Raw genomic sequence first — 24,696 nt, forward strand, 5'->3', positions numbered from 1 at the left:
CCCGCCCGGCGCTGGCGCCGCCCGCAGCTCCCGCCGCCGCTGCCTATTTTAGTCACGGCCGCGGCTCCGTGCCCGCCGCGGGACGCGCTGCCGGCAGCGCCGAGGAGCGGCAGCTCCAGGCTGTCCCTGTCCTGTCCCGGGCGGCCGGGAAACTTTTCCCGGGACGCGAGGCAGGTAAGGGGCGCTCCTGACTCCCTGCGCGGGGGCGGCGGTGGGGAGCAGCGCCCTCGGGTCCCTTCGCCCCCGGGGCCGGGGGCCCTTCTCCACCGGTTACAGGAGGGGCGGGCGCCGAGCTTCGCTATTGATCTGCCCGGCGACGGGGGAGAAGGCGCTGCCCTGCCCCAGTCTCCGCGTTCCCCTCCCGGGCACTCGGGTCCCGCCGTGCCGGGCTGCGGGCGCGGCTGCCGGGCAGTCCTGCCCGCTCGGTCACAGCCCCGGGAAAGCACGGCCGGGCGATGGCCCTTGGCGGGGTTGCAGCTTTGGAAATGGCCCTCTGGGGGGGAAAAGGAGGGTTTGCTCGGTACTTTTCAATTTTTTGTTACTTTCACAATTGTTTTGTATGAATGGTGGATCTGGCGTTCGCACGCTGTGGGCTAAAACGAAGCTTCGGAGCGCAAAGCAGGGCTGCGGGGCGGCAGCTGCGGATGCCCCCCTCAATTTCAACTCTCGGCGCACCTGTGAGCGGTGTGACCAGAAGGGAGAGCGAGCCCAAACGCCCCTGAAGTTCCATCGCCGCAGCGCAGCTCCGCTGCTATCGAGTGGAGCGTACCTGGGAGTGTTTCTCACTGCGTGAATAGTTTGTTGACTATTCTAGGAAAACGTAATATTTTCATTCTGCAGAAAGTGACTAAAGTGACTAACAAATTTCTGTAGTCAATACGATTAAATTCTAGTTGCTACAAGGAGCATATCGATATACATCTTTTCTTATACTTATCTTCCCATTCGCTCCCGTGGCATTGCAAAAAATGAAATTGGTAACTTAAGCTGTAATTAACTCAGCTATGTTAGCTCTAGTAGTTTGTCTTCAGCTGACAAAAGCAAAAGAATTATTGATTGCCTAAATTCTCTATGCGGCTCATGTACTACAAGACCATAGAAAAGTAGTTAAAAATTCTGCAAGTATAATTAAAAAAAAAATTTAGCTTGAATTTTATTTTTTTTCCCTTTAGACTCATAAAATCTATCTACATAAATGATGGACTGTAAAATTTAATTGACTGTAAAGTTATACAAACATACTCAGGCAAAGATTTAAGAAGCTAACTTGAGTAATGTTGACCAGTAAATCTGTGGGATATGAATAATCTCAATATTAAGTGGATAATGATGTGAGTGGGACACTTGGCACTGTCCCGTGTCAGCTTGGCTGACTGGTTCTCATACTAGAGCCAACTGCTTTAAACTTTTCTGCCGTGTCTGTCTTCTGTGAATGTTGTGTGGGTATACATAAAATCACCATTTGTTTTGAAGTCATCTCTGTGTCTGAATATTTGGAGATTAAATCTTTTGGGAATGACTTTCAGAAGTCTGGCTGTTTGCATAAAGATGTTGTGAGCATAGCAAAATCTTAGAGTAAGCTACCTTGTTTATGTTCTGAGAATTTGCATTTTCTAACCTAAACCCGAAACGCTTTATCTTGACTTTCTATCAAATTCATGCAAAAAAAAATAATTAATAGGCTTTGCTGTTAACAGTCCTAATTTTGGATTGATGTAATGTTAAAGTGTGACCGAGGGTTTTTTTGTTTGTCTGGTTTTGGTTGTGTTTTGTTTGTTTGTTTGTTTGTTCCCCCCCCTCCTGTTTGGACAGCAAATAGGCTTGAGTTCACAATCAGCTGAGTTTTCAAATTCTTGGTTTGGTAAATCTAAATCCATATGATGGACAAACTACTGGATATTAAAAAAAATACTCTTTTAATGTTTTGTCTTATGTTCCATAAAGCTTTCATTTCGTTTCAGTCTTGGGCTATTTACCCAAGATTTCCAGAATTATTTGACTATGTTGGTTGTTTTTTTAACTCCTGATACTAAGACATGTCTTTGCATTGAAGACTTAAGCATATGACTATATAGTCTTGTGCTATATTAATCCTTAGTGGATATAACCCTAAGTTAGAGTTTTAGAGGTCTGATACTGTACTTTCAAAATGAATTTTTGTCTCTCTGAAGTAGCAGAAGATAAGAAATGGTAATTATTTGTTGGTCTGCAGCTTTTTTTCTTCACTCTTCAGTATTATTTGACAACAGTAGATGCTAGGACTAAAGAATTGGTCTAAAAGTTACAGCAATGTTGTTTATGATGTTTTGGATATTTGCCTTTGTAGTGTTACCTGTAGATAAACACTTTACATTACAGCTTGTAACTCTGCCTGTCTGCCTTTTTTTGTTCATTCTCAAGCAGGCTCCATAGTTGAAATTCAGAGCCAGTGTCAAAATCTGTCCTTGTGTCACTTTGCAGTCTATTTCTGTCAGCTTTAAAATACCATTGTGACAGAGAAGTTCTGCAGGTTTCTGTTGTTTTCCAGTATGTTAGGGGAGCTGCAGTCATTGTTTCTGAGTAGTAAGTGAAGTTTGAATGCATTCATATAAAGGCTTTGAGGTTTTAAAAACAGCTTATTAAAAAAGTGGAGGTGGGTAGACTTAGGTTCCTGGGTTGTAATTTAGGTAATTAAGTAGGTAGCCCAGACTTTCAGAAGCATTGAACATCTTCTTACAACTGCAGATGCTTTAAACGACTTGGTCTATGTTTGTTGGAGGAACATTACAGCACTTTATGGCTGGTGGTTTGAGGCATCAGTATATGTGAAGAGCAAGGGGAGCAGTGTTTTTGCTGGGCTGGGAGGAGAATGAGATTGCCCTGTGCTGTATATTTAATTCGGCTCATTTGGTTTCCAGTCTTCAAATGTGTGATGCTTTACAGCCAAGTCTTAAAAGAGTAAGGTAGCCTCGATTCTCACAGTGATGTAGTACAAAATTTTGCTGTTAAAAAAAATCAAGCATCCAGAAGGCTTCTTTGATTTATGATCAGATGCAGCTGAAGTTGCTTCTTGCAGCCTGTTTTGATCTTGAGTTGAAGGACTTAGGCTGGTTTTATGTCTGTATGTGAGTTTGGTTGTCTTTACTTGTTCTGTTGGCACATTAAGTGGTGCCTTTACTGGCGGATGACTGGGCACTGAAAGGCTGAATATAGGTAGAAGTTCAGCAGAAAACTTTTTGTAAAAGATCTAGGGATCCTGCTGTTCCAGTGTAGGGAGTTTATATTGTTTGAAAACAACGGGAGCACTGTGATGAGATGTGTGTGAGATGAGCACAGACATAGTTATCCAGTTAGCAATTGCCTTCTGTTTATAAGCATGTTAAAATGCCAGTCCTGCAGCCTCGCACAGGCTCACACTTTGGCTCTGTGTGTGTGTGTCTTTGTCAGGACAGTGAAACTGTTCTCTTGATTCTGTTGATGAATTCATTTGGAAGAGCTGAAAGACAGTAGGACTGTGTTTGGATGGACCTGATTTTGATAACAGTTAAGTGTACAGTTTGTTTGACAAAACCCCACATTTTAATTAATATTTGTGAATAACTAATGTAGGAATGAAAAGAGGAAAGCGATCTTTTAAGAAATGTGAATTATGTATTTTGGTAAAGAGTTATCTAATTTTTTGTCTTTGAAAATTATTTAAATCCAGATATGGATACACTGTGTCCATGCTAGTGTTTGATCCTGCAAGATGCCTCTGCATATTCTGTAACACACCTTAGCTGTGAGAGCCTCTGGGCATCGGAGAGAAACTGTCAGAGAGGGTTGAGGATTTTTTTCTTCCCACTGTTTTAAAGGGGATTAATTTTAGAAACTGTCCAGCTTGCTTATCCCTTGTACACAGGTTGATTGGGAGACAATAATAAAAGGACTGGATGAAGCAACTCAAAATTACTTCACAGCCCCAAGAAGCACTCTCAAGCAGCAGAGATGCTTCAGAGTATATTCAAGTCTAGAGGAAATATTAACTGTAGTAACTGCAACTCAGAATTGTCTGCTGAGCAGATTAATTACAAGACATTTAGTAATCACACACAGCAGGGATGTGCACTGTCTCTACAGAATTTAGTTGAATGCAAATCCCACCGTGTTGCATGTTGGCTCAGTGATGAAGTGCATATATTTCATTAATGAGACTCAAGCTCAGCTCCATATGATCTCTACTGCTGTGGCAGTGAGATACCATATGTGCCTTGCTGGAAGAAGGGTTCTCCTGTGTTTCTGACAGTCTGTCTAGGAACAGTCGTGTTCCTCCAGCTGGGAACTGTTTTGGGTTGAGAAGACCTCCTGGAATGCTTGTAACATTGACTGCAGTTCCCTAAAGAGTGCAACTTTTAAGATTCTGAAGGTAGTGTCTTGAAATCTTCTATATTCTCCTTGTAGTTTGTTTTTAATAGTAATTTTTTATTTTATATTGGCAAGGTATTTGCCCACAGTTATTTTTTTTCCCTTTTAATTGGTGTGAGAGGAATATATGCTATATTTTATTATTACAACAACAACAAAACCCCCTATGTATATTTAGATTCAAAATAATCTTTAACTGTCTCTTTTTCTTCAGGAGTTCCACAGACAGACAAAGGTCTTGTAATCTTGCTCATACTAGGTAGACCAAACTATTTCCTTAAAAGATGTAGCAGCCTGGTCATCTCCCTTTCTGGTTTAATAGCATCTGATCATCTGGGAAGAGAAATTGTGGGTTTTTTATTTACTGTCCTCAAAGTGTTTTGGGGGTGTTTTGTGTACTCTGGTTAATGTGTGCAAGATGATGCATGGCTTAGGAGACCTCCAAGTTTACTGCAAGAAAGCCAAAAGTTGAGGTTCTTTGATTTTGATATGGTTGGTTGACTTTTTTTAAATCAATCAAACAGCACATGTTCCTCCTCCAAGATCTTACATTGCTTATTTAGAAGAATGCCATAAAGGAGACTTATGTGCCATAAGAGAGACTAATGCTACATAAACCTCTTCTTTTTTTTCTTTTCCAATTCTCATCTAGGTTAAGTTCTCTAAGGTATTTACTTTGCCTAGGATAGTGGACCTGTTCAATAAATGGAATATCAAATTGTGATTTTTATTTTTGTAGGGCTAGGAAGGGCACATAGGATGTTTCCTGAGCAATGATGGTCGTAGCAGCTACTGTTGATTATGTGCATATAGTCCAAATTTTGAAATGTTCCATTCTTCAAGCCTAGCTCTTAAGTGAAAGAGATAGCAAAGCATTACTGAACTATAGATCTAGCTTACCTTTTTAAAGTGTTTGTTGATTTATTTTTCATGAATGATAATGGAAAATATATCCTGGAAAGAGAGAAAATAGCCCTAAAATCTGTCTACTATCGGAGTATGTCTACTATATTTCAGTTTAATGCATGATGATTTTTTTTTCCTCTCCGCGCAGGTGTCTCCAAGATGAATACTACAACAATGAGCCCACTCACTGTTACTCCACTAGGTTTTGTTCCAGACTTTAAAAATGCCACCCTTGAGCCTTTTAATGAGACTGCATGTGAAAACTGGAAAGAGATTCATCATCTTGTTTTCCACGTGGCAAATATTTGCTTTGCAGTTGGACTGGTTATTCCAACTACTTTGAATCTTCATATGATTTTTCTGCGAGGCCTGCTCACCATAGGTAGGAGAATTATTCTGGACAGATTTGCAACCTTCCTGTGACAGAAATGGCTGTTCTTGACCATTACGGAGCTGGTCCCTGCAATTTATGGTGAAATTACTGCCTATATTAATGGTTGTTGTACTCTGAAGATGGTTTTGGTCTAAGTGGGGGCCCGTTTTGACCCCAACATACCTTTTCTAGAAAGATGATATAACCCTTGGCTCTTAAAACTTCCCAGAATTGTAACTTACAGTTTCAAACCTATGAATATGTCAACTTGGAAACAAGTGGACACCGTTAACTTCAGATGTGACTGGCTGCTTAAAATTCACTAAATTTCAGATCATAGTTGTGTCTATGGATCATTAAAGCCTTTATTTTAGGTTTCAAGGAAATACTGGGATTATATATTGGCTGGTGCACTGGCTTAGTATGTCTGCAGAAGGTGAGGTTTTCCTTGAGAAGCTTGCTGTCAGCCCACATGTTCTTTTATCTTGAGTTCAAACATGTGGCACTTGCGGGTCACCAGAGTTATTTTTGTTGCCAGTTTACCTTTTGATAGGGAGTGCAGTCTGTGTTCTGAAGTCAGTAGCGTTTCTTCTACCACTGTAGGAATCTTGTGATACCAGAATTTGACTTGAGAGGAAAACCTAAATTTGGCATGCTTGAGACTGAGCAAGTGTGGTTTCATTTGTAACACTTGCAGTCCCACAGCTATTTCAAAGCCCCTCTGCCTTGTGTGGGACAAGATCCTTGTGATCAAAGAAGGAATAGTGAGTTATTACAGTGCAAGAAAGATATATCCCATCCAACAAGAGCATGCTTAAGTATTTTTAAGTGAGTGCTTGCTGGTATAATAGTGCAGGCCAATTTTATAATAGAACTTCTATTGTTGAATTTACAATGATCTTGCCTTTTCTGTTTTATAGTTTTTATAGGGTAACTTATTAAAACAAACTGCACAGATGACCGAAGGTCCCAGCATTGCAGGACCTTTTATCTGTGTAGTGCTTGGCTTTAAAAGCAAAGGGAGCTCTGCACTTGCTGAGCCCACTGCTTTGATCTGTAGTTCTTGTGGTATTTTGAGCAGATCTGGAATCAGAGTTTTGCAAGCTGCAGTGGCAGCAGGATTCAAATCTGCTTGGTAGGCAGCATGAGTTCCTAGGTATCTGTTCCCTTTGCTTTGACCCTGTCCCCCTGTGTGCTACTTTGAAATATTGCTCCTCTTCAATACTTCCAGACATCGTATTCTCCCATCCCTTGCAGTCTAATTAATAAGCAGATTGAAAGCCACTGTATTTTGATTTTTCTAATCCGTGTGTAAGTGCTGCCTCATCAGTTAACAGCACAGACAGCCTAGATAATACTGAGTTCATTAATTCAATATCATCTTCAGGGAGAATGGGGACAGGAACACTCAACTTGGCACTGTCTCCTTTTTGTCTTCATGTGAAACTTAAAGGAAAATATATCTGTGATCTCTTGGTAGGCTCACAGTTATCTGGGAGAGACTCACTGATGCATAATCTATCATTTGATAAATATTGTCTTTGTAGGCTAAAAATGGAATTGCTAATCATACAGCATGCCTTTTAAAGCAATGTTCATTATTCAAAGTAAGGCAACTAAAAAAAGAGTAAGTGTTTGGAAATTTTCTCTTTGGTTTTATATAAGTTCTGTTCAGTTATACAGGTTCCTTCTGTGACCTTGTCAAAATGCTGCAATGATAGTTCCTTTTAATTTTCAAAAATATCTGCATATGACTCCAGGAAGTTTTTATGCAACTCTTGGTCTCTAATTAGATACGAAGGTTAGTGATGTGGACAATAAGCATTCATTTGTAGGCTTTTGTTCGTCTAATTAATTCAATACTAGGGATAAAGTTTCTTAATTATTTTTTTCTTTTATTTAGGGTAGAATTTTCCACATCTCTTTTCTACTTCATTTTAGTAATGGATCATCATGGGCTGCACCTTTCTGCTTTCCCCAGTCCTGATCTGAATTACTGTTGCGTCAGTATTGCAGTCCCATGCTATCAACCTACTCTCAGTGCCTGTTTGCAGTGTTGTGCTGATTTAGCTGCCATTGCATGCGATGATCCCAAGAACCAAAGCGTAGTACAGCTTGTAGAATATATTGCTTTTCATTGTAATTATGGTCAGTGGACGCATTCTTGATGGCTTTGCAGAAATGTTTGTTTGGTCGAATTAATTTCCTCTTTTTTTTTTTTTTTTAATTTTTACAGGATGTGCATTGTTCATCATTTGGGCTACACTCTATCGTTGTGCATTGGACATAATGATCTGGAATTCTGTGTTTTTGGTTGTCAACCTTTTACATTTCATATACCTAGTGTATAAAAGAAGACCGGTATGTATAACAGCTAAATTTCACAAGCAGTCTAGTAAGATGCAAGAAAAGGAAATGTGTTTGTGTCTGCAGTTAAATATCCCATGCAGGTACTCTGGTTTTTAATATGGGACAAGTTCATGTTGCAGTCTTTTCCCCCAACCAAGTTAGCATGTCCTGCTCCCCTTCAACCTGCTCACCAACTGTATCATTTTTAGGCCTCTAGTATCTTGTCAGATGTGACAGGAACTGACCAACAATGTCAGAAATTCTTGCAAAAGGCTGGAGTGCACAGCTAATAGAAGTCCATTTCTGGAGAAAACCAAGCCTTAAAACTTACTTGTATTTTTAAAAGTGAGTTGTGACATGCATCTTTAAATGTGGGTAGTGGTCCTTGGGTTTGTACCTATCCAACTCTTTCCAAAAATCTAAATAAAAGGCTATGGGAGAGTGAAGAAGCATCTCAGAAGGATGGTGTGCTGGTTTGTCCTTGAGTAAAAAAAATACTACTTTACAATGTGTAAATCAATACTGAATGAAGAAAGAAACATTCTTCTGTAATTACAATTGTCTACTAAAAGCTGTGTTTGCATAGGCTGGGGTATTTTGTGCATCATGGTATGGACTTCATCCTATTGAAGAGACAGCTATTTTCACTAAATCCTCTAGTAAATTTATTAGCAGAATTATTTGTAGGAGTTAGGTTAAGTGGTAGAAGTCCTACTCTATAGGTGGATTTAAAAAGAAGGAATTGTGTAAGGACATGAAACTTGACTGATAAACTCAGTCATTGAAGTTTGTAAAAAAATTACATCTAAGAGAGAAGGAATTGGAGGACCTGCCTTTAACTTTTCTTTGTATTTCTGTAGCCCTTGCCCATTAGCAATGTAACCACAGCAGAAGTGAGGTACTTGGCACTCCCATAGACTGTGTGCCATATGCACATGGGGCAAAACTGTTCTTACACAGAATAAACTAGAATTCTCAGTAGAAAGTGATAGAGGAAATGTAGGAAAATAGACTTTGGACTTGTACTAAAATACTATGCATGTTGAGGATTTCAACTTAAGTAGAGGCAGAGCAAGCTGCCAAAGGAGGAAGAATTTAAAGGAAATGAAAGAGATGGTAGAAAGACTGAAATCTTTACCAGCATGACTGAAAACTGCAGGACAAACTCCAGTAGGCAACCACAGCATATATAAGGAGGATGAAGGTTAAATTGCATCTGTCTACAACAAGGTGATAAATTGAGTACATTTACTTGAGTACATGTGTTAACAAAGGCTTTACCTACAGTGCTGTTCCTCCAGTATGGAGCACAGATTCATCTGAAGGTTACCATCAAAAGAGAGCTACATGACCTGTACAACTTAAAAGCTTAGTCAAGAATTAGTTCTGATAGACTGGCCATGTAGTGCTGTTTCTTAGTATATTAAGACTTAATTTCAATAATCTTCTTTCCACTAAGAAATCACAGTATTTATGAACACTGCATGAAAAATATTGTACTGTTTTAATTGGTGTAATACATAGTACTTTCAGTAATTATTTAAAAAAATCATATGAATCTTTGTTACAGACTATGATCAACAAGCTTACTTGAAGTGATGCCTAGTAGTCACGCATGACTTTTTAACTGTCTTACATGTTTACTATGAACTCAAAGGCTGTTTTTAAGTGTTTTTCCTACAGGAAGATAAAGAATGGGGAAAAAATTAAAATTCTTAAGAACTAATTTTTGAGGGAGACTTTCTCTCTGCAGCTATTGTATTGCCCATCTCAGTCAGTTTTGGTCATCCTCACAAATAATGTTTTTAAGGAAAGAAAGGAATGGAAGAATAATTACAAGTTAGTCGTATTACAAAATGAATAATTGATACTCTCGGTTGTTAAATATTTATTTTATTAAATGGAGCATGCAAAATCTCAGTGGGTTTCTTTTCTGACCAGAAGACTATTTCTGTGGTTTTGTTTTCTTGGAGCTTCACAAATTTGGCTTTTGTAGTCTGAGTGGAAGCTGAGTCTAATCAGTGTCTGACTTGGAGATCTGGCATCACCCCAGAATATTTCAACCACTGCTGAACAAAACACTACACCTACCCATATGGCTCATTTGGAATATGACCCACAAGCATGACTGGAGGAGCAGTCAACTGTGCCTGTGAGTGAATAGTCTAAGGGAGACCATCCAAAGTACAGCTACAGTCTCCAGCCTGATCAGTCTTTAAGAAAGTAGTTACGCCTGCTCTCTCTAGGTATTATTCATTACAGGAAGATCAGAAAATGTGAATTATGTACTAGTTAAGGGATTGCATTAACACTCCAGGGCCAAAATTTGCCCTCATGTCTGTTTGCATGATTATGAATTCAGGAGTCTTGGAAGCTACTCAGATTCCTTTTTCAGATGAAGATATGTATTTCTTTGAGTTGCAGTGGTCATGTATAGAAAGAGGTGCAAATTAAATTGGTATAGCTGTTAAAAATGAAAGAGTTCCTGGAGAACATGCCAGCAAAACAAATAGTCATCTGGCTTCACAGTTATATGGAACATATTTTGAAATCCAATAGTTCAGGACAATCCCCAACAGAATACAGTTTCTCTTGCTGGTTAATTTTTATTCCTTGTTTTGTATGTGTAGATGTCTGCTGAGATATTAAAGACTGTGGCACAGGGAATGTGCAGGAAATTCCTAACCTGGATTTCATATAAAGGTAGTTGCTGGTGTGAGATTTAACTAGTTAATTGATTCAGTGTGAAAACAGTCTAACTTTAGATCAGGTGACATACTGGACACAGTAGGTCCATGAGCCTTAATGACACACACTTACAAGAACTGATGTCACTGGGAGGCTATTCTTGATAGTCTTGGAATAATCATAGTGACCAAGAGAAGTGCATGAAGGAAATAGTGAATATTGTCTACCTTAATTTCATTAGGGTTTTCAATACTATGTCCTGTAAAATCCTGATAGAAAATCTGTTGCAGTGTGTGCAGGATAAGGACACAGTGAGATGGATTGAAAATTGACTGAATGGCTGGGCTAAGTGTGGTAATCAGGGGTAAGAAGTCTAGTTGGAGGTGTATATTATATATACTAGTGTGTGGTGTGTGCACTAGCAGTGTGTAACCTCAGGGCCAGTGCTAGGTCCCGTTTGACATCTTCATTAATGATCTGGATGGTGGGGCAGATGTGTACCCTGATGACACAAAACTGGGAGGAGTAGCTGATAGGCCAGAAGGTTGGGAAACCTCACCAGACTAGAGAAATGGGCCAACAGGAACCTCATGGAGTTCAGCAAAAAGTGCAGAGTCCTGCACCTGAGGAGGAATAACCACATGCATCAGCATATGCCACAGACCAGCCAGCTAGAAAGCAGCTTTGTAGAAAAAGACCTGCATGTCCTGAAATAAAAGTTGAACATGAGCCAGAAATGTGCCTCTTCTGCCATTTTTTTTCTTGGTTGCTTTTCCTTATTCTCTTTGTATTTTGTTTCTTCATTATCTGATGCTTATTGTTCTAATTTGTTTTCCTCACAGCAAATATGCAGGCTTTGTTCAGGCTGCCTCAGCTTTCAGGAAGGCCAGAATACTGTCTTAATCCCTGCCTTCATTCAGGAAAGACTTCCAGGCTTGGGATTTCAGCCAACTTCCTTTCCCTCATTGCGGTTGCCAGAGTTTGGGTGGGCTCCTAGATGTGGGATGTTCAGCTGGCAGTGTTTTGGTTTTTCTTTTTTCCTCCTTCATCACACGTGGTTTCAATATGATGGATTTGTTTTTCAGGACTTGCTTTTCTACTGTAAGTAAGCCAAGAAGCTCAGGGATGAAAGGGGCTCCCGGGAGAGGCTGAGAGATAGCCAGAGTGACGCATGTATGTAGTGTGAAAGGCTATCTGTGTAATTCTTGCCCAAGTCCTATTCAGTGTTACATCAACAGAAGTCTCAGAAGACTCCTTGTGTCTGATTTAATGTGCCACTTGGATGGAACACCGTTCTAAAGCACCTGTATGCCAGCCTGGCTAATTTTAGATAAGGTTTTGGTTACCCTGTTATAGGCAGTGTTTGTGGATAGATGTCACACATTTGCCACTTCTTTCCTTGCTTAAGCAAAATGAAGCCAAAGATGTTCCTCAAGCATAGCAACTGAAGCATGTGTGCAGCCTTACCCTTTTTTAATTGCATCTGTGTTTATCAGTGTCTCTTGTTTATCCAATCTAGATCAAGATAGAGAAGGAACTTAGCAGCCTCTACAAGAGAATGTTTGAACCTCTCCATGTGCCTCCAGAGCTCTTCCAAAGGCTAACTGGACAATTCTGCAACATTCAGACTTTAAAGACAGGGCAAGCCTATGCAGCAGAAGATAAAACATCGGTTGATGATAGGCTAAGCATCCTGCTGAAGGGGAAGTAGGTTCTATAAAAGCTTGGGGACAGTCTTATGCTTTGTGTGATGGTTGAATAGATTAAAAAATTGTTGAGGTTTTTGTTAGCTTTTTTAATGTTACTGTTTGTAGCATGTTATGGTCTATGACAAAGAGTCTATAACCAAATAGTCTATAGGTATAGAATATTTTGTGACACTCTTTTCAGATGACAGTGATGTCTCTTACTGGGAGTGTATTATGTATCCACCTATATGTGCAGTGGCATGGATTTTAGTGGGAATTATATTTGTATAAAACCAAAGGCAATGTCTTGCAGAACAAGAGTTTTGTCTGAGTTTTAGATACCTAAGTTATATTCTCAGTGCATTCTCAGTTTTTAAAGTTAAAAAATATTGTGCATGAGGGAAGGAAAAATATCCCTCCGGTAGACTTTAAAACAGCAGACCTATTAGAATTGGTTCATTGCACATGTACATGCAAGTAGAAAGGGGCAGGTGCCCAGAGGCTGACAGAACCCAGGTGAGAAAGGATAAAATACATGCCAGTGGCCAAGCTGTAATCTTGAAACTCACATTAAATTCTGGTCAATATTTTAACCAGTTTCTCTTGACAGTAACAGTGATGTCAGACTTCATTGTTTTTCTTACTCATTGTCACAAAGCTATGTAGAAGAAGCCTAAATTCTCTTCTGGCTGTATAGCATAATTCTACAAAACACCTTTTTCTTGTTGGATAACAGTGTTTTGAGGATACACGCCATGTTCATCAAATCTCTGTTTGACTGGCAGCCTGTTATGCTTGGAATCAGTGGAGGTTTAGGCAGAAAACAGGGTAGCTCTGGGTGTGATATTCCAGAAGATGAATGTATTTTTTTTCCTGTTGGCATACTGCTTTACCATTGTCAACAGTCATATCGAAATTTAGATGAAATTAATCAAACTTCCATGATTTTAAAACGTTGTTTCATACATTTTTATTTCCAGAATGAAGGTCTCTTATCGAGGGCATTTTCTGCATAATATTTACCCCTGTGCCTTTATAGATTCTCCTGAGTTTCGATCAACACAGATGAACCGGGGTGAGAAATTCCAGGTACACTTTGTTTTATATGTCACTGGATATGAGCTGATGAGATCATTAAGAAAACCGGAATATAAATTTGATCAACAGTGAACTATTTGACTTGCACAGTTTTGCTGACTTTCTCGTACTGGTGTTTGACGATGAACCATATCAAGAATAACTTTTAAAATTAAATACCACAAAACAGTATTATGATGGTGTTGACTGAGCAGTCTGACTTTTGCTGTTCTGCTCTCTTTTACTGTTTCCAAGTTCATTTTATTTTAAGAGGTTGTTCAGGACAAATAATTTAAGAGGTGGCTTTGCTGGACAAAGAGATGATATGAGCAGGTCTCGTCACTGGTTCAAAAATAATTATTGTAATAATGAAAGACTAAAAGTTCAGGCACTGGTAATTGGAAATTGGTACTTATCAAAGCATATTAATGCTTCTGCCATTTTGCAAGTTGTTAAAGCAGCATAATCTGAAAGTTATCTCAATATTTTGAATAAAAATATTCATATTAGGGACAATAAGGGTATGTGTCTCTAGCAGTGTAATTATGCTAGTGCATTAAAGGATATATTTTATTATAGCCTTGTGGGGGCGTGTGGAAATACTGTTAGAGAAGTTTTTTTTTCCCCATAGAAATGACTATTTTGCTGTGTCTTACTTGATGTTCTTTAGTTAGATGTGTGTAATAATGGCTGGATGGTGGCCGACTGGGTACATCCACACTGATACCCTGGCAGAAGGGGAGGGAGGGAGAGCAATGTAGACTCTAAAATCGCTGATTGAAGTCATATGTTCCAGTCAAATACTAGGCTTAATGCCAGGGGATGCATTCATTTTGCAACAGCGAGGTGTCCCACAGCACAGCTGCCCTCTTGGCACAGCCTGTTTTCCCTGTAAGGGACTGAATACGAGTTCATCCCTCTCAAGGGAAAAGGTTCATGCCTCAACTTTTGCCTTCCTTAAAAATTATTGCAATCTGGTGCAATGCACATCCTTTACTTGTGAGTTGTGCTCGTTGCTGCCGTATTAATACTGCCACTGCTGCCATTTCAAGAGTACACAGATTCAGTCTTAAGGACCCCATCTGCTGGCAATGCTGGTGAATTCTTCCTCAGCCAGTGGGCTTATATTACAGACTGTGAAGTAAAAAATCCATGGATATGTGACAGTTTCCCATTATTTCTTGGACTTTATAGGTTTTTAATTTTTTCAGGAGGTTGTGTTATCCTGTAATAGAAGAGAGCACCTGATTTCTTTGTAGGCGACTGACTTCCCCCTTCAAAACATGCCTTTGGGTATCACCAAGTGGTGTAGGTTTCAGTGTGCTGTTGCCCTCTGATGGCACAGGGGGACAAACCTGGCAGGTCCAGCCTCCCATGAGGGACTGCAAGCTCCCTTGTAACTACCCGTAACTGGACTACCAATAACTGAGCAAACAGAGCCTTGCTTAACTCTACTGCTAGAAAGTGGTACTTGTGGGATCAACAGGGATGACAGCGAAGAGAGAAAGGTGAAAATGTTTTTTTTTTAATCACTAAAAATTCTTTGGTGGAGACCTTTGGATGATACAAGTTGCTCCTGCTTGGAGACATAAAATAAACCCAAGCAACATGTAGGCCTATTAGGATTCAAGTAGTGTCATCACCATAGAACTGACTTTATATGTAAATTTCCTCTTACATAAATGCTTTTACAGTTTGGGAACCCGTGAGAGATTTTCTCCTGTTAATTCCCCCTGGGTTTTCTGAAAAACAAACTGGCTGCACATATCAGTGAAAAATACAATGATAATAAATATCTGAGATTTTTTTATATTTATAAACACAACATTCTAAGGGATACCAAAAAGTTTTATGGCTTTAACAGTTATTTTAACTGGAGACACAAATAAAATGGTATCACTTATTTTAAAGCATGTTTAAATGTGCTAATCTTAAAACATTTTTAAATGTGCTAATTCTGAGCATGTATTTTTTTTTCAGGTCACTATTATTGCAGACGATAACTGCAAGTTCCTGTGCTGGTCCAGGGAAAGGCTGACTTATTTTCTAGAGTCTGAGCCATTTCTTTATGAGATCTTCAAGTACCTTATTGGCAAAGATATTACAAATAAACTCTATTCATTGAATGACCCAACCTTAAATGACAAGGTAAGCAATTGGAGTTTTGTTTGGGAATTTTTCTTCCACACAAAATGTGTTTTTACTTCAATTTTAAATGCTCTTAAAGCACCTTTTTTAACCTGCTGCTATCAGCTGCTGAATGCACTCTCATGGCCTTTTAGTGCCAAGATGTGAGTCAGTGCAGTGTTTCTGTCAGAAGCAATATTTGTTAAAGTTTGCAATAAAAAAAGACTTACAGGGGAATTTTTTGTAATAAAACTCGTATATACGTAGGCAGAAATTAATTTCTGGAGTATGGCACCTTGAAGGAATATGTAGCAGTGTGCCTCCTATGTGTGTTAAGAACTGTATTGGGATACTGCTCTCTCCTGGAGACTGCTGTTCTGCACACTCTTTCTCACCTTGCCTTTTTTCCTTTTTCCCTTCATCTTTCCTTTTTCTTCTTTCTGTAAGAAAACACATGAAAGTTCCAGTGCAAAACTAAATTGAAACTGAATAATTAATATGAGGTTTCATACTTGTCAGTGTTCCAATTCCAATATATTACTGGCATTTTCTATTTTCATTCCAGTCGATGTACACTGCATAGAATCTTCTGCTCTAGCAAGTTTCTTGGATAATCATAGCTGAGACCAGAGCATCTACTGCAGGGGAATTAGTCATTTTCCATTTTATTTTAATTTACCTGACATTTTTAAAAATAATTTTTTTTTTCTTTCTTTAGGCTTCAAAAAAGATTGATCGACAGCCTAGTCTCTGCTCTCAGCTGTCTGTGATGCAGATGAGAAACAGTATGGCCAGTACCAGTGACAGTGAGGATGGCTTGCAGATGTTTCTTCGTGGAACTTCCTCTGCATCCTCTCTTCGTGAGTGCTCAGAATAGTTTTTGCCAGTTTTGAACACAGCTTGATTGACCATTAGAGATTATTGTAGAACTCTGTGGGAGCAGACTGTAGCTTTTTTGATGCTGCTGTGCATCAACTAAATGAAAGGACCTAACTATAGGGCAGTCATAAGATGCATGGGGCTTCGTGTGCCAACTGAAGGTATCACATGTTGATACTGGCAAAAACCCCAGCATGTATGGTAATAATTTTTGACGTAGTGTTTATGTGTAGACATAATATGGAATGTTTATAGTGGTGGGGCAAAACTGAATGTACAGTGCCTATCACAGTAGTAGATTCTTTATTCTGTGACTGGTGCTTGTAGAAATTAAAATCCTTAACAAAACATTACCCCTCAGCAACTCGATGTTCTGCATTTTCTCCTGAGATAGTTTGTATTGGCAGGGTCTTGACAAATGTGGTGTACAACCAATATTTTGATGTCACCTGGAAAATCTCCAGATATCATGTCAGGCTCTCCTCTCCTGTGCTTTGTATGACAGGAGTAGTAGAGAACAGATGAAAAGAGGGAAGAAATCATGTCTGACTTTTTTTGCTTCTACTCTTGGAATTTATTTCTTTATAGAAACATTCTAAACGATTCTTTCTAGGCTTTTACTGTTGTTTATTTTCAGTTCCTCTGAATCTAAACTTCAACACTAACCTGAACTCTAAAAGCAGCTTTTGAACAAAAAAAAACAAGGGATGTTCAAGTTTCTCATTTGGCATAAACTGTTAGTTTACAGAATTTAAAAGGATCATATGAGATTATCTCTTTTAATTTGGGAAATATTTTTCTTTAGTGATTAGAATTCAAATATATGAGGGGAAAAATCATTGCCAACAACTGTTCTTTGTTATGGTTAAAGTCTCTGCTACGAAGAGAAAGTGTTTGCAAATATTTGCACTTTACTGTTTAATTTTCTGTTTTCCATTGTGTTCCTCACAGTTCTCATCCAGGAACTCCTTCAGACTTGGAGGGCCTATCTGTTTTTACTCCTTAACATTGGTATAGTCTGCATGCTCAGATAGAAGGAAGCAAAAGCCCTGCGAGTGTTTCACCCTACTAGAACATCAAGGGTGACAACCTGGGATATAGTTTGATGAAAATTCTGGTGTTGTTTTCCTTTTCTCCTCTGTTCTGTGCAAGGACATTTAGAATCACAGAACAGTTGAGGTTGTAAGGAACCTCTGGAGGTTGTCTAGTCCAACCTCACGTTCAAAGCAAGATCACCTAGAGCAGGGCTATGTCCAGTCAAGCTTTGTGTATTTCCAAGGTGGAAGATTTCACAGCCTCCCAGGGCAACCAATTCCAGGGCTTTACGCCCCTCATGGTGAAAAAGATTTCCCTTATTGCAGCTCATAGTTGTTGTCCTTTGTTCTTTAGTGCATGTCTCCAAGAAGAGTCTGGCTCTCTCTTCTTTATACCCTTCCACTAAGTAGCCGAAGACAACAGTCAGATCTGTTCTTAAGGCTGAACACACCTTGCTCTCGCAGCCTCTCTCCATGTACATCACCTGCTCCAGCCTCTGACCGTCTTGGTTGCTCTCCACTGCACTTGCTTCCAGTATGTCCATGTCTTTCTTGTACAGGGAGGTGCAAAACTGGACGCAGCACTCCAGATCCTGTCTCAGAAGTGCCACATAGAATTAATTTCTTTCATTGATCTGCTGACTATGCTCTTGCTTATATGGCTCAAAGTATGCTGCTAATATGGCCCGATATATGGATGGCACTCTGCTGACTCATATTCCATTTTGTATCTGCCAGGACCCCCGGGTCTGTTTCTGCAAAGCTGCTTTTCCAACCAGTTGGTGCCTAGGCTGTAATGCTGTGTAGGTTTGTTGTGTTCCAGGTGCAGGGATTTGTCTTTCTTGAACTTCTTGTAGTTTGTCAGTTTTTTTTCCTCCAGTCTCTGGTGGTCTGTTCTGACTTGCTGCCCTCCCCTCTGGCCTGCAGTTTCCCTCACTACTTGGCTGTGAACTCAGTGGGAGTGCATTCCATCCCATCACCCAGTCATTAATATATTAAATATTACAGACCTTGGCACTGGCCCTTGAGGGGTAACTAACTACCTGACAGCTGGATTTTGTACTGCTGTTCACCACCCTGTGAACTCGGCAGTCCAGCAGATTATTCACGCAAGCTGCAGTCCATGTATCCAGTCTGTTTCTTACCTGTTTGTCTGGAAGGATTCTGTTGCAGACTGGGAAGGGCTCTGCTACCATCCAGGTAAACGTCATCCACTGCACTCCATTTCTTCACAGAGGTAATCTCACCACCTAAGTGGTCAGAGTGGTCAGATGCAATCTGCCCGTGGTACACCCACTCTGGCTGTTCCCAGTCACCTTCCCATCCTTTATGTTCTTGGACATGGCTTCCAGGAAGACAAGCTCCATAATCTTCCTGGGAACTGAGGTTAGGCTGATAGGCCAGTTGTTCCCTGTGTGCTCCCCCTTGCCCTTCATTAAAATGGCTGTGATGTTGGCCTTTTTCTGCCTCCCCTGACTGCCATCATCTTTCCAAGGTGGTCTTGCAATTGCATCAGCCAACACTTGGCACCTTTGGATGCAGCCCATGCGGTTCCACAGTCCTGTGTTTGTCCTGTTGACTTAAATAGTCTCTAACTCATTCTGGCTTTTTTGTAAGTCAGGCATCCCTCTCCCAGTTTCTACCACTAGACTCAGAGACCTGGGTGGCCTCAGGAGAAACTTGCGAAGTAAAAAAAAAAAAAAAAAAAAAAAAAATTAAAAAAATTAATATCTTAGAATTTTTCATGTCTCTGAGTCCTGTGCATCACTGTGTGCATCACTGAACTATGGCCTTGCAGTTTCACTGGTCTGTCGTTTGTTGCTGGTGTATTTGTGGAAGCCTTTTTTATTGCTGTTCATGAGATCCAGAACTAGCTGAGCTTTGACTTTCCTAATTTCATCACTGCATGCTTGGGTCATGGTTCTGTATTCCCCCCAAGCAGCTCATGCCTGCTTTCACTTAGGGTGTGTGTTTGAGCTCTGTCAGGACTTTCCTGTTCATCTATGCCAGCCTTCTACCACGCTTGCTCAACGTTCTGTGCACTGGAACAGACTGTCCTTGTATTTTGAGGAAGGTGTCCTTGAAGATCTGTCCTTGGTCCTTTTGCCTTTGCTGGCCATGTCCCATGGGTTCCTGCCAAGTAAAACCCTGAGCAAGCCAGAGTCCCCTGTCCTGTAGGATTATACTTCTACTATTTGTCTTGCACACCACTCAGTATCTTAAACTCCACCAATTCCTGGACACTGCAGCCATCAGCTTTCAGCTCCCTGATGAGTTCTTCCTTGTTCATCAGTGACAGGTCCAGCAGAGTGCCTTCCCTAGTTGACTCAGCGATCACTTCTGTGAAGAAATTTTCTGCTACGTTCCAGAAATCTCCTGGACTGCTGGCTCCCAACCCTGTTGCCTTGCCACCAGACACTGGGGTGGTTAAAGTTCCCCATAAGTACCAAGGCCTGTGATCCAGTTGTCGAAAGAAGGCTTCCATCTACTTGCTCTTCCTGATCAGTCAGCCTGTAGCAGCTACCTGCCATGGAGTCTCTTGTGTTGGTCTGTTCTTTACCCACAAACTCTCGAGTGGCTTTTCACCTGTTCCACACACAGCAAAATTCCATGAAATTGAAGCCACTCCTTTGCGTAGAGAGCCCTTGGATGAATTTGTGCACTCAGAAGCCTGAAAGAAACAGTAAAACTGTGTTTGTGCAATTAGTTAGAATTAAAATGTCTCTTTCAGGCTTAACAGCAAAACACATCACTATTTCAGCTTTGGGAGAAAGTAGTTAAAATGTATGACATGTTCAGCTGTAATTAGGTAAATCCCCAAGATGCATTAGTGCTTAGCACATACTTGATAAATACAGTTTTCTCTGTTGTATTTTCCTTGGTTTGTGTACCTTTTTTTTGGTGTACAGGGTATACTTCCCCCAAAAGAGGGGTTTAAATGTCTTTTATGTTCTGAACTCGCTCAGTTCAATTGAGGCAGCAGCCTCCTGAGTCCAATACTTTCCCTTACTTTTGGGGAGGCAGAGGAGTTGCCCATACAGCAGTGCAATATACATCTCAGGAAATATTGTCACTTATATCTTCTCTGCATTTTTATTTTATATTTCTGACTTCTGTAAAAGGTTGATAAAAATTCATGATGCAAGTTTATTTATCGCCTTGAACTGTAATACTTCAATCTTTGTTTTTGCCAAGATAGCTTGTTAGTTATTGCTGGGCACTGTCACTGCAAGTGATGGGGTTGCTACCAAGGTGAGCTCTGCTTAAAGATTTGTATTCAATGTGGATTGCGGCCATGTATGCACTTTTTCTCAGATCACAGGGAAAACCAAACAAAAAAGCTACCATTTACCTTACCTCTGTTGTTTTCAAAAACCTTCTCCTGGGTGCTCTCATTGCAGCAGTCAGGGGTTTTTTTGTCTGATTTTTATTTTTTTTTTTTTTTTTTTTTTTTTTTTTTTTAGATTCAGTATAAGGCACATGCTGAGGGGTTACAGTCCTAGTGGTGTTCCCTTGGTCTCCCTTCTGCAATCATACACTTTTTTATTTAAAACAAACAAACACAATCCAAAATCCTCAGAAGATTTTGTGAGAAACATTTGGAAATTACAAACTTTTTCTTTTGTACAGGAGCTCTACAGGAATACTGTTTTGTCTACACAACAATCACCTAGCAATGACAAAAGCTTCCCGTTACAAGTATGATATTTTACTAGTGCAGTACAAATAAGTTTTCTTCTCCTTATTTCCATATTCTTGAAAAACAAGCATTTATGTTTTTGTATAATCCCAACTTCTAAAGTTATTCTTTTATCAGTGCTACAAACAATAAGCTTTGGCTCATTTTCTCAGGAAATTGATATAAAGCTATTCTCAAAGTGTTTGGTAGTGAAAGGATTAAAAATACTCATTAGTAGGTCCCAAACTATGATTACTAACAAAACTGTTTTGAATTTAATTAACTAAGAAACCAAACTAACTGTTTGCTTTTATATTAAGGAAATAACCAACAAGAGTTCTATAATGCTTACGGAGTGAGTCGTTTGCAGCATGATGTTTTCTGTTGATAACATCACATTAACTCAGCAGGCATCCTCAAAAAGGTATTAAAGTGGGATTTTTTTATCATGTGACACTTGTGCTTGACATCCATGATCCATCTGTATGTAACTCATTAGTAAGTGAAATAGATGTATCTCTTTTTCCAAAATTTGGGTTAAATAAAAATAGTTCAACCTGATCACAAGCATAATTTCACCTGACTTTCAGTCCTTTAAAAATATTTTGGTAGTAGTTTCTGTTCCATGATTCTATTGCTTGGTAGTCATTCACATACTTACTAGTGATACAGTCTCCTTCTGGAGTACTTAGTTTGAATAGTTCAGATTTACTGGTCTACAAATCTGTATTTGCTAACTTCTAAGCAGGAATGTAGAAAGGTTTTGGTTTGGTAATGCTTTTAGTGGTATTATCAAATTATATGCTCCTTACGTTATACCCAGGTTGTGGTTAAAAGCAGGACGTGGTTTCATGGAAATTCTAATATGTATTTTGGCTTAGGCCCTCAAGAAAGGGCAACAGAATGTAGTGGATGGAAGGTCTGACTCAGTCACTTGAACATCTGTCCAACACTGGATAGAAGCATCAGTAGACAGTTGTGTATTTAGAGCAAATAAGAGCATGTCTTTGAAACAAACAGGGTGAGAAAATTAGATCTTATATCTTATTAAACAGACTTATGGCTTCTTATTTCTTATTTCTGGAGAGAACTAAGTACTTCTAAATAAAAGAAAATATTCTAAAAATAGTAATAATCTATACTCTAAAAAGAAAAAAAGAAAAAAAAGCTGAAGCGAACTCAGCATTGTCAGGCACACTTTTACCTTTGAGTGTAATTTGTTGGTGTCTTCCTGAAAAGTCTGTTTTATATCCAAGTGTACCCAGAAACTTTGGATGTAGTTATCCTTTGCTTAGGCCATAAAAACTCATCTGTGTGAAAAGAAGTGTTTAACAATTCCAGTACTTAAAAATGTGTTTGAGTAACTATGTATCATGGCAGTTTAAGTAATTTTTAAATGTCAAAAGAAAATGCTAATAAATTTTTAACATAAAAACTTCCAAAAAGCTAATTCCAAACAGTGTCTTTGTGAATGTGATTTAAAAATGCAGTTATACAAAAACCCGCTGGTCTTGCCTGTAGCTGTATTTTGTTCTCTGTGTATAACACATACATTGCAAACAAGTCCTTCCTCATAAATAGACTTCCTTAACACAGCACTTTACTGTATATGTGATAAACTTTTTTAAAAACAAGACTGTGCTATGGCTCTCAGTATTTTTTTTTCAAGAATATTTGAATTTTTAGCTTCTATGCTAACAGCGATCCTGCTGACAGACTGTCTTATGCTCTTTTCTTCTCAAATGGTATTTTGAAGTTTTCCATAATCTTTTTGATCATCATATCCTAGCTGTTTACAGCCTTGTACCATTGTAGTGGTCTAACTCTAGAAGAGGGCACTGAGAGAAAAACATGTCCAAGTGCAGATGCAATTTCAGAGAGAACAATGGAAAACAAAACTGTTCAGCCGATGTCAAAGAGGTTCTTCGGTTTGACCCTCATGCTGAAAATTTAACTGCAATAGAGGTAGTTTGGAGTGGTAATTGCACAAAAACTCCATTTAATGTCTTGTCACTTAGAGCTGTGGTGTGCGCTCTGCTCTGGCAGACAAGCTGCTGCTTTTCTAAAAGGTAGTTTTGTTGCAGTGAAATCATCATCAGTCAAAAGTTATGTGGCTTTTGCCTGTTAATCTTGTTTTCTCTGTGTTTGTTTATGGGGGTATAAATCATCTGTAAGTTTTATATTACTATGCTGTGTTAAAGTTATGAAACTGTGTCAGGGGAGGTTTAGGTTGGACAGTAGGTAAACGTTCTTCACCCAGAGGGTGTTTGGGCACTGTAGCAGGTTCCCCAGAGAAGTGGTCACAGCACCAAACCTGGCAGAGTTCAAGAAGTATTTAGACAATGCTCTCAGGCACATGGTGGGATTCTTGGGGGTGTCCTGTGCAGGGCCAGGAGCTGGACTTCGATCCTATTGGGTCCCTTGCAACTCAGGATATTCTATGATTTTATGCTTTAACAGCAAAGTTAGGGCTTGTGTCATGTGCCCACCTGAGGTTTGCCCAATACGCTGAGGAATTTTTTCCCAGCCAAGCAAGTGTGCAAATGTAACCCACCTTTTGTGCTTAGGGCAGCCATCCATGTTGCTGTTGTGGGTGAGTGTCATGGTGAGAAAATGACCACCAGGGGCACAAGTGGTGGGCACCTTGCTCGGTCAGGGTCTGCACTGAATTTGGGGAGAATACCGTGTCTGTGGTTAACAACAGGGTTTGAACCTTAGAGATGTTGCTGGTTCATAGCAGTGTGGCTGTCCCATGTCTAAAATTTCCTGGCTGTCCCATGTCTAAAATTTCCTTGCCTATGGCGAGGTAACAAGAAAACCTTCGCTTATAAAATCCTCTCATGAGGCAACTAGGTTGGGATCATCAGATTGTGTACAATTTGTCACAAATAGGCATACTTAGCAGGCATGTGTTGTTAAACTAATCGGTAATTTTTTTGTAACTGTGACAGGCCCAGGCCGAACATCTCCCTACCTGAGAACTTCAGCAAAGATGAAGCCAATAGAAGAAAGTGTTGAGGATGATGTTTTTGAAGCACCATCTGCTGATAAGTTTGAACTCCAGCGGCTGCCTTAAACAGATGTATCCTCAGGTGTATCAGAGCTTGCACAAAGCTCGGGTGCAAAAGGAAGAAGTTGAATTTGGGAGGAATCTGAAAGCTAAACCCACTCTCCATATTTGAATTTACCACAGCATATGCCAGTGGCTTCTAGATGGAAATATCACATTTTATTTTACTTCTAAATAAAATAAATAAAACTTGTATTGCTTTTTGTTTCCTTGACATGGGTTGTTGCTTTATTCCTTCTTTGACTCTTGCCATTATAAATTTAGTATTAAGTTGCTGACTAGACTGAAATTTCTAGACTTCTTTGGTGAAGAATATCCCCAGTTTCATTTCCCTAAGTTTCTTCAAAGCCTGTATCTTACTGTTTTCGGTGAGATATTTTGAAACTCTGTTTACAAAGCCATTTGCTGTTACCTGTCATCATTGTTGTGACAGTCTCATGAAA

At 39.6% G+C, this 24,696-nt stretch overlaps 1 protein-coding gene across 4 annotated transcripts; it reads left to right on the top strand.

Annotated features, from left to right (window-relative positions):
* BVES (blood vessel epicardial substance) lies at positions 1 to 24,446 on the top strand. Of its 4 annotated transcripts, none has more exons than XM_051792420.1 (8): positions 1 to 174; positions 5,438 to 5,671; positions 7,899 to 8,023; positions 12,219 to 12,406; positions 13,368 to 13,476; positions 15,445 to 15,612; positions 16,310 to 16,451; positions 24,135 to 24,446. In XM_051792420.1, the coding sequence occupies exons 2-8, from the start codon at positions 5,449 to 5,451 to the stop codon at positions 24,257 to 24,259; spliced, it is 1,080 nt and encodes a 359-aa protein (XP_051648380.1). In that variant the 5' UTR covers positions 1 to 174; positions 5,438 to 5,448; the 3' UTR covers positions 24,260 to 24,446. The 4 variants fall into 4 exon arrangements, with proteins under 4 accessions (XP_051648380.1, XP_051648378.1, XP_051648379.1 ...); XM_051792418.1 differs by lacking the exons at positions 1 to 174; positions 24,135 to 24,446 and adding exons at positions 3,427 to 3,522; positions 21,504 to 21,586; XM_051792419.1 differs by lacking the exons at positions 1 to 174; positions 24,135 to 24,446 and adding exons at positions 3,431 to 3,522; positions 19,798 to 19,841.
* Positions 24,447 to 24,696: the final 250 nt, after the last annotated feature.

Source organism: Manacus candei, unplaced genomic scaffold (assembly GCF_025592945.1).
Source record: "Manacus candei isolate 608988 ecotype Guabito, Panama unplaced genomic scaffold, ASM2559294v1 h1tg000034l, whole genome shotgun sequence".
Lineage (NCBI taxonomy): Eukaryota > Metazoa > Chordata > Aves > Passeriformes > Pipridae > Manacus > Manacus candei.